Source organism: Haliaeetus albicilla, chromosome 3 (genome assembly GCF_947461875.1).
Source record: "Haliaeetus albicilla chromosome 3, bHalAlb1.1, whole genome shotgun sequence".
Classification (NCBI taxonomy): domain Eukaryota; kingdom Metazoa; phylum Chordata; class Aves; order Accipitriformes; family Accipitridae; genus Haliaeetus; species Haliaeetus albicilla.
In genome coordinates, this window is record NC_091485.1 from 57,592,045 (window position 1) to 57,604,835 (window position 12,791).

Here is a 12,791-nt window from a genome sequence, read left to right on the forward strand (position 1 = left end):
CTGGCGCTGTCTTCTTTGCACCCTCCCTTCAGCTACATTGAGGAGATGCCCATTGAGCCTTCTCCAGGCCGAACAGTCCCAGCTCTCTCAGCCTTTCCTCACAAGAAAGATGTTCCAGTCCCTTAATCACCTTTGCAACCCTTCGCTGAACTCTCTCCAGTATGTCCATGTCTCTCTCGTGCCGAGGAGCCCAGAGAGAGACACAGTACTCCAGGTGTGGCCTCACCACTGCAGAGCAGAGGGGAAGGATAACCTGCTGGCAACACTCCTCCTAATGCAGCCCCGAACACCATTAGCTTTCCTTGCAGCAAAGGCACATTGCTGGCTCACGTTCAAGATATTGTCCAACATGACCCCCAGGGCCTTTTCTGCCAAGCTGCTTTCCAGCTGGGTGGCCCCCAGCATGTATCGATGCATGGGGTTGTTCTTTTCCAGGTGCAGGGCTTTGCACTTGTTGTTGAACTTCATGAGGTTCCTTTTAATTTCTCCAGCCTGTTGAGGTCCCCCTGGGATGGGGGGATAATTTCCAGAATACTGCTGACACAAGATGCAAATAACAAGACATTTTTAGCAGAAGAACAGACAATATCCTCCTTTTCTTGTACTCAAATCAAGCAAAACTAGATTCCCTTTGACAAAATATAGAAATCTCTGTATTGGGTTGCAGAGATCATGCGAAAGAGATGGATAGAGCATGTGCAGCATGAATACAGAAAGATAACAGGAAAATTATTGACTTTCTTGCTGAGAAATACAGATGAGGCTGAACTCTGCTATCTGAAATGGAGGAAATACTTTTTTTTTGTGCTAGTACATGTCCTCAATGCAGAGGAGCTACATAATCCAGTGAACATGGAAAAGTCTGAGAATCAAAATGGGAGATCAGATACCCAGCTTTGTCCCAAACTGTTAATCACAAGGTTATTCAGTGCCTCCCTTTCCTCTCCTACCCCGTCTCAGTTTTGCTTACTTGAACCCTTCAAAAGAAGTATATATTTTTACTGCTACACATCTGTACAGCAGTAGAGATATGCACTGTGTAGCACTAGGTGGCATACAGGTTCTGTTCACCTAAATACAAGATTGTGCAGAAGACTCGCTTCTCAATTTCACAGCACACATATTGCATTGAAGCAGTTCATAGTTTTCTGTTTCTACAACAATCCATATTAAAACCCCACAAACAATGCACAATAAACTTGAATCAAAGTAAGTTTTATAGAAAAAAAGTTACTTTAAACGCTACAAAAATGTTGGGGATTTTTTCTCATTTTACTTCCCAACTACAGCTACAAATGTTTCTTAAAACTCAGTTCCCAAAAAAACCTCTGAAGGCCAAGGGCAACAAGTGAAGTTCAGCAAAATCTGAGACCGAATAAAACAGTTATGATAAGCACTTGTAATTTTGCGGTTTCATTAGCTAAAAAGAGAAGCCATGACCCACTGTCATCTCAGCATCAGTGAAGTTGCTGCGCTGCAGCATACTGCAGTAGTGCTGTGAGGAATATAGTTGGAAGCCAAAGCACCTGTTTAGAAGCACCATTTCCATTACATGCTTCCATTATTAACTCGCATACTGCCATAATATTAACATTTCACACCGGAATGCTACTTAGCATTTACATAAGAGGGATTTCTTTTCTATTACCATTGCCATTGATGCATACATGTATTAGCAAAAAGTTTTATGTGTGGAAAGACTAACAATGAAAGCAATCCCTCCGACTTCCTGAAGGTACCCTCCTACCAGCAAGGCAGGCTTCCCAGCACCAAACCCTTTCAGGTAGACAACAGAGACACAAAACAGGCAATCTGCATTTGCCAAACATCTTAAAAATCACCAAGAAAGATGCATGCAGGCCACGTGTATTTTTGATGGCCCAGGCAAGGAGCCGAAGTTGAAGAACTGTCCTGTCAGCAGCTGTTGTCACAAGAGGAGATCACAACAGCAAAGGCACACACAACTACCCTACTCCAAAAGGCGCCTTCCTTTGCATGTCCCTCGGAAGGTCAACTTTCCTCACAGGTGACCATTCAACAAAGCAGGGGAGAGAAGACTGACCATTTTGGAGAGGACAGGAGACCAAATTCAGAGGTAAAACTACCTCCTGAGAATGCTCCTGATGAAAGTATTAAAACTCATGCAATTTGATGAGGACAGATAATTCAGCAAACCCTCTATAAAATGTTCTTCGGGTTTAGGTCCCCTGCAAGAGTGAAGCATCTCAGATCAGAGGCTATTTGTAAGTATTCTGCAATAATTGGCAATAGCTTTAAGCCAACTAAAACCAAGTAGCTGCTGTGTTGCTGTGCTGATACAGAACCTAATGCACCTTGGGTGCGTTGCAGAGATCCTGCTGAGTTACAGTTACTCTTCCTGAGTCAAAACTGAATCCATGTCCATCATATTATTAGCATGCACTGTGTAAAATGAGACCTAAACCACGCCTGAACTAGCTGTAATGAAAGGCCAAAGAACATTTCTGCTAGTGGAAGGAAATCCAGGACAGACCCTGCTCTGGCGACCTTAATTCAGAAGTTATTGTCTAAGCAGGGCCAGCACGGCAGGGCCCCATGTCAACTGGGATCCTTAAGTACCATCTCAATATAGATAAAGTGAAAGATGACACAACTTTAATTCCCATTCAACAGAATCGTAGCTACATACATGCTTGTCAGTGGAATCACTAGGTAAGTCGGTAGGTTTATAATGAAAACATATCGTATCTACCAAAATTTTTTTTTGAGTAATAGAAGAAAGAAGCAAGAGCAAATCAGTAACACCTATCTTTGCTAAGCGTAGTTGCTGTTTCAGTGGTTTCCAACTTGCCCAGCAAGTTTTAGTATGGACGCACTGGGTGTTGTCAGCGCTGCTATACATGTGCAGATTAATCTGTGCATGCACAACAGCCATTTGTCTGATGTGGCTAGTTTGGGGGTTTTTTGGTATTTCAAAGGTGGCAACCATACGGCTGAAAAGACCATACATTAGTGCAGAGTATATATTTGTGTGTAACATATTTCAGCCAGCATTTCGACTCAAAAAAGAAAATAACATGTCTGGATCAGGAAGTTTATATTTTGTCATGCCATGGCAATTCTAACACAAATACTTTTGTCCCTTTGCAGTGTAAAGCAGTACAATTTTATCCCAATATATAAAAAGGTACAGAGATTGTCTTCATTGCTGCACATGGTCTGCTTAGGAGTTAGTGTTCATGCATCTGCCCAGTGATTAAAAAGAAGCACCAATTTAGGCAGTACCTAAAAGCTGACATCACAAACACTATTCATCTTCTAGGTCTCTTCCTCCATCCCGCTATGTCGATGAAAAACAGACCCAAACATAAAGATGGAGAAAATCTTGACAATTCTCAAGAAAAATAGACAGAAGTTTCTATGAGGTAAATTTGAGACTCATAATCCCTAAACTATATACTCTGGATTATTTCTAGATTTACATGTTTTAAATCCTAGCGAGCAAAAATTATTTTTTAAAAACAGAAAATCATACTAGAAGGATTTTCATAATGTTTTGGATCCATGTTAAATATACATGAGATTTGCTAATACCCTCTTCAAATAACATTCATAATTCAATTGAAAGTGTTTGTTTTGAAACGTAATTATAGAACTGCATGCCTCTTCGAAATATTACCTGTAATTACTTACACTTTGCTTGTTACAGTCATACAAACATCCCACAAAAACAACAAAAAAAAGGAATGAGAGCAGATAGCATAAATTCCATTCCCTCATAAAAAGACAAAGTCTTACAGATACAACAAGTACTTGGCTCTACTAAAATGGGTATTTCAAAAAGAAATAAATACATAACTGATCAATCACTGGATGCCAAAATTTGCAAACTGCATGCTATCAAAAGATATTTCTCCTATTACAGTGAAGCAAAGAGCATGAACATTTTCTGCACTGCTCACCAGATCCTAACAAATGGGATCTTAAAAACCTCCCCTTGATCACATAATCAAGACATCTAAAATACTAGTTGCTTCCCTGCTTTCCCCTAAAAAAAAAACCAAAAAAACCCCATCTCTTTCTGCCCCATACTACAATTTTACTCCTTTTTTTATGTCCTTTTGCTCTTCACAGTTTGTACTTTCAAGTCCACAAGAGGAAAGGTCAGGAAATACAATCACCAATCTTTAGTATGCTACCACCTAAAAAGCAATTTGAAGTGACAACTCTGCATTTAAGCAACAAGCACTTGCATCAAAATAGAGTAAGACTAAAGCAAAGCTATATAAATTCATTGGGGTGTTGCATTCAAGAGTATTTAGGTACAAACACAAGGATGAGGCAACATGACCTGTACCCATCCAGAAAACGCTAGCACCTGCTCCATGGACCACAGTTTGATAAATAAAGGTCAGAGATGTGCACTACTTCAAAATCAAGGTGCTAAGATGGAGTCAAAGTAAAGACATACAATTAAGGCCTCAAACCCTTGTAGTCTCAGAGGAAGATCTACAAAGGAAAGTATTGTGCTGCTCCGTCATTTTAGATGAGTTGTCATCTCCATTCCATGCTCAGAACATCAACTTGCACACCAATTAAATATTTTGAAATAGGATTATGCACAAACACCAATTTTTTGCAATTCTTCCTTCCCACCCCCCATCTCCACTGTAGGAACTGCACTGGAAAGGTGACATTAATTAGTGTGCCTGTCAGACTCATTCTTTCACTCTTGCCTCTCCCGTGTTTGATACTGTGTTGCACCATTATCTGCCTTTTTGGGGCACACACTGGAGAGACCACCACCCTGATCCCTTTCAACTTCATTTCTCCTCTGAGTCTTAAAAAACTATTAGTGCAAATGGACAGGATGGTGCTCAGATGCAAGATCCACTTGACACTTCACTTCCTAAGATGTATTAGTCACAATCCGAGTATCAAAAACTCATACCACAAGCCTATTCCATGCTCTACACCAAAAATTACTTGGGAACAGGCTTTAAACACAACATTTCTGTCCCCAAAAGTGATAAATTTAGTCTGCATGCACAAAGTGACTTTGCAGCACCCAAGTGACACTTTCCAAAGCATTGCATCTACGAAACAAGTACTACAAAGACAATGGGTATACAAACTATGGCAGCACCCAATTTTGGTGTCTAAAGCAGCCCATGATGAAACGATCAAGCTGTTACATTTGTGCATTATCGACAGCCAACATGTATGAAGTCATGCTTTTCACTAAGAAAAGGATTAGCAAATACTTGGAGCCTAAACAAATACAGAAGGCTCTCCAACTGTGCCTGCACAAAACTTTGAGGTGAAAAGAGGGCATGCTTGAGGAATTTAATTTAGTATTAAAAAAATACCTGAAACTAAATAAATCTCTAATACAAGAGAAACTATAACTTTCAGGGACCTTATCTGTTAAAGTTAAGAGCTGCACCAACACATAATTTTAATATAGGTGAGAAGATTGGTTGTGGTGGACCCCTTCTCATTTGAGGCTGATTTCAGCTTACTTCAGGGGCTAGCAATGAAGACATGTACAAGTGAACTACACTTCAATTGTAGATAGAGGTAATCAAGCCATCTTATTTTACTGAGTTTGGGGTATGCTTTATCTGATCAAAGGCAGGCACCTACTGTAGGATTAGTTAAATTGTACCAACAGCTCCATGGACTGTACTAACTAGCACTACACCAATTATAAGAGAAAACGTAGACATTTATGTTGCAGATAAGTACATGTAGTCACGTGAATCCCACCCCTGGAGTTTATAATCAAGGATGCATTTTTGGAAAGGGATGTCACGGTCAGCTACAAGCTTCTGAATTTGATGTACCGTACACTGGGAAAAGGTCACAGCCTGTGAAGGTCCGCAGGTTTGACTGGACAGTTCCCTCTCATCTACGGTTAGCTAAGGTTTTGGGGTACTGAAAAATAGCTAGATGAACAGAAATGAAATGCAGACCTCCATGGGATAGTCAGTCTCTTGGCAGAAATAGCAAGAGAAAGAAACAGCTTACAGAAAGACCATTGTTTATTTCTTTCTGCCTTGAATTTTGATAGTGAACACCTCTTCCACTTTTTAGCTTTTAAATAATGTCATATTTTTCATTAAAAGCAGCTTATGTAAACACCACCATACTAACATACTTTATCATAGTAATTATACTGGCCTGTATACCGTAAATGACACACTGAAGTGAGAGAAACTGCATTCTTGCTGTTATCTTAGCTTCCCTGTATTAGTACACAAACTCACTTTTGGTATTTGTCATGCATTTTGAGCTGCTCTAGTGACAGATTTCAGCCAAGCCTTGGAAAACATAGATCCCCACCCTTCCCCCAAAAAAGGGAAAACATAAAATTAAGCCAAGTTTATCAAGCAGACAAATCTAAGTTCTTCATCACAGTGTAAATCTTCCCGCAGGTTTTACTACAAAAGCATATAAGCATAGACTTCAAGGTCTGACCAGACACACCCATCTAGCCCAGTATCCTAACCCCCAGTGACCTGTAATGGAAGCTAAGGGGATGGGTACAGGCAAGGGAAAGCATACATACAGCGACACTGTGCCAGCACATGCTCCCCATTTTCAGTTTCCACCATAACGGACCTTGAGGCCCCTAAGGGTGTCAGATGCCTATGACTTGGTCCAGGGTATCCGGCCTGGCCTCCGGCTGCTCAAGAAGGTCACGTGCTGCCAGGGCCAGAAGGATATATTTTAAATATCACAAGCAGCACTGGAAACCTACATTGGGAAACTGCATCAAGCACCTAAACTTAGGTGTCGGTTTTCACGGTGAGTCCCGCTCTTGGCGTTTTGAGCATCTCTCCTGCAAATCTTCACAATCCACTTGAGCATCAACTGCCCTCAGGAACACTGCATCATTAGCTAGGTCAGTATTCAGTCATTCACACAGAAGTTTTGACTTCTGCTGACATTTTAGTTTAAGAAACTTCCTCAGACTTACCAGATAATAGGGCATAAGTAGCCAAAAATTGAAAAGTTTCGACTTTTCAATGGTTACAGTGTTAGGATATTCTTACTGCTGTAATAATGATGTGTATATAAAGAATGCTTAATAACTAACTACCCTAAGTAGTAAGGGGCTGAGGAAGAGAAGCTGCCCTCCAAAGCCTTACTACTGATCACAAGTATCTGGGAAATTACTCCAGAAAGTGTTAACATGTCTCGACAAATTCTGTTACAGGCATTTAATGTAACACCTGAGGAAAACACACATCTCAAAGTACAGCTTCCTCGTAAGATTTTAAGCCTTAATCCACAGAAAAAAAAGTTAAGTGTCCTCCAAATGTAAAACATGTTTCAAGTTCAGAGAGAGGAGTATAGAATAAGTAAAATATTTGGTATATACTTCAATCAAGTATTTCCAACAACACAGGTTCCTTTTTTCCTAATGCTCAAACCATCAATCTTTCCCAAAGCCTGCCCACACAATCCAGCTGAGACAGGTTCCAAGATTATCCCTGTCTCAGGTAAGTATCTAGTTAGGAAAGCTAAATCACAATCCCCAATATCTAAACAGGATTTTTCTTCTAGTTGAAAATCCATGCGACAGCTTCCTATATTAATAACCGGTTTGCGGTCAAGATTCCCATCTTACGTTAAGGTGATACAGATTTAATTGACACAATTTTGATTCCAGCTACTGTGTTCCTCCGTGTATGCATATACCCCTATAAACACCATACACAGAGCCATACTGAGCTCTGAGAAACACCTGAGGAAATTTCCTTCCCCAGCCACTCCTCCGATTTCTACCTGTGGATATTTTGCCATCACCACAGTCACTTACTATTCACTCATTGCCACAGGTATTACCCCTTTGTTTATGTACCTCTAACAGAGTGGGAGCATCCAGGAGATGAGTATGTGCCTTAGCCCTTACGACACTCCTTGAATATGAGCCAAAGAGAAAGACAAGTATTCCACACCCACAGTTTTCCTTTGAGTTCTTGGATATAGGTAACTTCCAGTTTCCCAGTGTGAACACGTCCCATTCACATCTCTCATTATTGCAACATTGGTCTCACCAACTCCAGGGACCCTCTCCATAACACTATCAAGTCTTCCCATCAATGCAGGCACTGCAGTCGCGTTTATTTTTTTTTCCTCGTGAATTTTGTTAGCATCTAATTTTTGACAGCTGTTTACAATGAACCCTATATTCTTTTCTGTCAATGCTGTGGCAGAATACCATCGCTCCTCCTGGTAAGCCAGTCCAACAGTCTTCATTTCTACGTACTCCCACTTTGATTTGTGGTACTCTTTGGGAAAGTTGTTTTTATCATGTCTCAAAGACAAGGGAAAAACCACTGGTCTTTCATGCACCCCATGAAATGCTTAGACGTGAAGCTGCTCATCTTACAGCGACTGCTAAAGAGACATCTGAAGAAAAGGTAAAAATTTTCATTGAAATGAAAAAGCGAGTAAGTATCCAAGAGAAATGAAAAATCAAGTTATACCATTAAACAAGAAAGGGAAAGGAGGTGCTCTGATATCAGGCTAAGCCAGCTGTGAGATTACACCACTGACCTTTAAGCTCAGTAACCCTTAAATATGTCTTAGAATAGCTTCTGCAGGAAAGGCAAATAATCATAATTACCTGCTCAGCACGGAGGCTTCCAGGGGGAGAATTTGCTGGGTTGTTTCAAGGGAAGTAAGGTTCTGCTCTGAGCCAACTAGGCAAAGCAATACTCTAAGGAGCTGCAAAAGCAACTAAGACCCACAGTGGAGTTAGCAGAATCTGTTGATTATGATGTATTTACCAAATAATTTTTAATCAAGTGACATTGACTAATGAAACACAAATCAATGCCAGGTAGGAACCACATTCCAAACCTTAGTTTTTCATTCCACTTCTACTGCAGTGTTGCACATCTTGGTTTGAGAAAGGGTTGAAAGCAGAGGGGCAATGAAGAAATCGGGGAATGTCCCCCCAAATTTACTAAACTCTTGCTCACTAGAGTATTCTACATCAGCTACAAATCCACACAAACTGCAATACAGGCATCTATACTGAAAGTTCACTGTACATGTAGCTGCTTAAAAAAGAAAAAAAACAACCAGCTACACATTATATTTGCCCATAATTCCAGACTAAATGCAATTGATTTCTACTGCACAGGAGACTTAATCTATGCCAAAAAATTTATTTCATTAAGAAAATGATATTACGGAGCATCTGAGATCATGTAACAGACAAAAGAGAATGCCAGAGAAACTTTAACTGCCAGTACCCCACAGTGAATGCCTGATTATTTGCAGATGGGATATGGAAAAATTGTGAAATTATTGGAATTTTGGGTCCTGTACGAAAGCATTACTTCAGACTGCATGTGTCATGGCAAATGTCTATTATAATTTGAATACATTCTTAGATTTTGCTTTCAGTGCTTAGTACTGGCTAGGCTTACTTCTTTAGACTTATTAACTGAAAAAGACTGCATTCTTCAAAGCGCAAAACAAAACCCTTAGGTGATAGCACAAAACAGTGCTAGTAAGTCAACAGTCAATACTGACAGTACTTATCCAATAACTAAACTAAAAACTAATTTAAATCAATCTCCTTTGGAAAAGCCAACTGTTCAACAAGCACAACAATTGGTCTAAGATCAATCAGCGAACATGAGATCAATTAAAACCAGCTTAAGTTTTTGTAGGAGGACAATTCACAGAACTCGAGTTAGATGTCTATTCATTTCAATACTCCCACAATGCAATCCTTAAGCTCTGTTGTAAAGCAGAAATACCACTATCACCCTCCGCTGTCTAGCCAGCACTCTAAGTAGTTCCACATTTAATTAAAGACACAGTATACCCTTTGTTAGCACAGATAGTCTGGTCACTTTAAAGGACTGCTATCGTTTTAGCCACACACACAAAAATTAAATTCTGGAAACCATCTGTTGAAAAACCATCGAAACTAAATTGCTTTACAATTTTATTTGTGCCTACTTGAAGGTGACATATGGATGAGTGCAAACTATTTTCCTTTCACAGGTTTATTACTATTTGTACCGGCTTAACACCGGAGACGTGAGCTTGCTCTCCTTCCAAATAATTGCACCGAAAGCGCAATTTTTTCAGAAATACGAGTTTCTCGGCAACTGAGCCACCTGATTTCCAGCTAACTTCAGAAACGGGAAGGGGAGACATGGCCGAGAAAACAATAGGAAAAGGGATAGCAAAATAATTCAGAACATGCGGATAGGAAAGACATTTTACGCTGAAGGTGTACCTCCCTCCCCACCTCCCCCGCAAAAAAGAGAGAGAGAAAAAGAAAAACCGCCACAGCCAACCCTGACAGCTGGGGAAGAGCTGCAGTAACCTCTTCGTCCACATGGGTGCTGTACTGGCACGTTGCACCGCTCCGAGCCCCGAACTCCGGTAATCCCGACACCAGCACTTCGGGAAAACAGACGAAACCCCAACGCACCGTTCCTCTCGTTCTCCCTCGCAGGGACGGAGCCGCACGCTGGAGCTTCGAGCAAAAGCTGGCGCCGCAGCCATCCCCCCGACCCCCCGGCGCTGGAACGGCCGCGGTTCGCTCCCCCGCCGGCTCAGCCGCCCCGGCCCCGCGGCAGCGGCACGGCGGGGCCGGCGGGGCCCGCCGCCCGCGGGGTGGAAGGAAGGGGAGAAGCCGGCTCCCCGCCTCGGAGCCGCGGTCGCTCCGAGGATGCTCCACGGAAGGCAGGCTCAAGGTCCGCCCCGCGGACACGCCAGCCTTAACGGCGGGGGCTAACGGCGAACCTCCGGCTGCCGCAAGCCGTTAGACGGCGTGCGGCGGCGAGACCGGCGACTCCCGCCGATCGCTGCGGCCGAGGGGCCGGCGGCGGCCGCCGGCAGCGCCCTTCCCGCGGCGGGCGGCTCCCAGCGAGACCCCCGGCTCTCTCTGCCGGCCCCGCGGGGGCGACGGGGGCGACGACACGGGGGCCGCGGGGGGGGGGGGGGGGGGGCTCGCACCTACCGCTCGACGTCCCCGGCGGCCCCACGCGGGTCGCGGAGCGGCCGCGCCGCTCCGGCCGGTGCCTTCCCATCGGCGCTCACGCCCGCGCCGCGCCTCCCGCTCCCGGCCCGGCCTCCCCAGCAGGAGGGCGGCGGGCAGCCCCGCGGAGGGGGTCGCCGCGCCGGCACGGCCCCGCGCTCCCCCCCGGCTCGCCGCCGCCCCCCGCTCCGTGCGCCGGCCCCGAGCCCGCGGGCGGGAGCCGGGGCGGCCGTGGCGCGCCCCGCCGCGGGGGCGGCTCACCTGCCGGCGAGCTCCCCTTCCTGGGCGGGGAGGGGACGGGCACGGGCACCGGCACCGGCACGCAGCCCCCCGGCAGCCCCCCGCCTGCTCCGCAAGCGGTGCCGCTGGCCGCCCCGGGCCGGCGTCCCGGGTGAGCAGACGGCGCTGCTCACCTCTCTTGCTGCGTCTCCAGCGGCCGGCTTGGCAGTGGCCGTCATCCACGCAGTTCAGGATGATCAAGGCAAAGGAGAAGAGGCGAAACTGCATCCTGCGCCGCTGGGGTGGGCAGCCTCCTCCAGCGGCAGCGAGGGGCGGCGGAGGCCGGCGGCGTGCGGGGCTGCGAGCGGCCGCGGGCGAGCAGGGGGCCGGCGGAGCGCCGCGGGGCAGCGGCTGCCGCGGGGACCGGCAGGAGCTCACACGCCTCCCGCTTCCCCTCTCGGGCGCGGCGAACTCGGAGCCGCCTCCAGCATCTCCCCCGCGCTGCAGGGAGAGAGGGGGGGCGGCGGGGGGGGGGGGGAAGCTCGGCTCCTGGCTTTCCCGGTCGCCCCCCTTCGCCGGCGCTCCCGGAGAAACGAAAAGGAGGAAAGCCAAAACCCCGGGCCGGGGCAGGCGCGGGGCCGCAGAGCGGAGTCACCGAGCGCCCCAACTTCTCCCCGCAAGCGGCGGGCGAGCGCTGCCGCTCGGCACCCCCCTGCGCCCCGGGGACGGGCTGTCAGCCGAGGGAAAGCGCTATTTATCCCGGCGCAGGGGCGCACCCCGCCCACACGCGCTCAGGTCGCGGGCACGGCGGGGCGAAGCCGCCCCCCCTACCTTCCGCGGCGCGGCCCCGCCGCCATCCCGCCCCGCCGCCGGGTCCGGAGAGCGGCTCCGCGCCGCGGGGCAGCCCCCCGCGGGCAGGCGCGGGCCGGCGGCCGGGGCGCGGGCTCGGCGGGGGCTGCCGGCCACATGCGGGCGGCGGCCGCGCCGGGCTTTCCCCGCCGCCCGCTCCTTTTGTGCGGCGGGGCGGGGGCGGTCGGCCGGGGGGCAGCGGCGGCGGCGGGGCCGTGCGGGCTCCGCGGGGATGCGCGGCGGCGCGGGACGGAGGTGGTGCCGCGGGCCGAGCCGTCCCGCCGCCCGGCCCTAGCGCCGCCCGCCGCCGCGCCGCGCCCCCGCCCCCGCCGCCGCCGGGCCCTAAGGCCCGCCAGCCGCTGAGGCTCTGCCTGCAGGCTCTTCCGCGGCGGGCTTCTCCCTCGCCCCGCAAAGCCTCCTCGTCGTTTCCCTGCACGGCTTATAGCCTCGGGAAACCTTGTCCTCCTCGCTTCCCTCCCTCTTCTTTCTCTTTTTTTTTTCTTTCTTCCCGCAGCGTTTGATGATTGACTCTCTTTCTTTCTTTCTCCCCTGGTTTTAAGACCCTGATCCATTTATTTTCCCCTCCTTTTCTTCTGGCTTCCTAAAACCCGACCTCGCGCGTTCCAAAGCCTCTTCTCTGCAGCGCCACTTTCGCTGTCCTGGGAAGACGGCTCTTGAAGTCCTAAAGCATAACTTTAGCAAGTGATTTTCAGCTGTTTCTAGC

General features: G+C 47.1%; 1 protein-coding gene across 1 annotated transcript in view; it reads right to left on the minus strand.

Moving 5' to 3' along the window:
- Positions 1-11,850, minus strand: part of RSPO2 (R-spondin 2) — a 110,711-nt gene extending 98,861 nt beyond the window's left edge. The window contains exon 1 of the mRNA XM_069779904.1: positions 11,413-11,850. Within this exon, the coding sequence (XP_069636005.1) occupies positions 11,413-11,506 (94 nt within the window). The 5' untranslated portion in view covers positions 11,507-11,850. The remainder of the gene's footprint in view (positions 1-11,412) is intronic.
- Between the last annotated feature and the right edge of the window lie 941 nt (positions 11,851-12,791).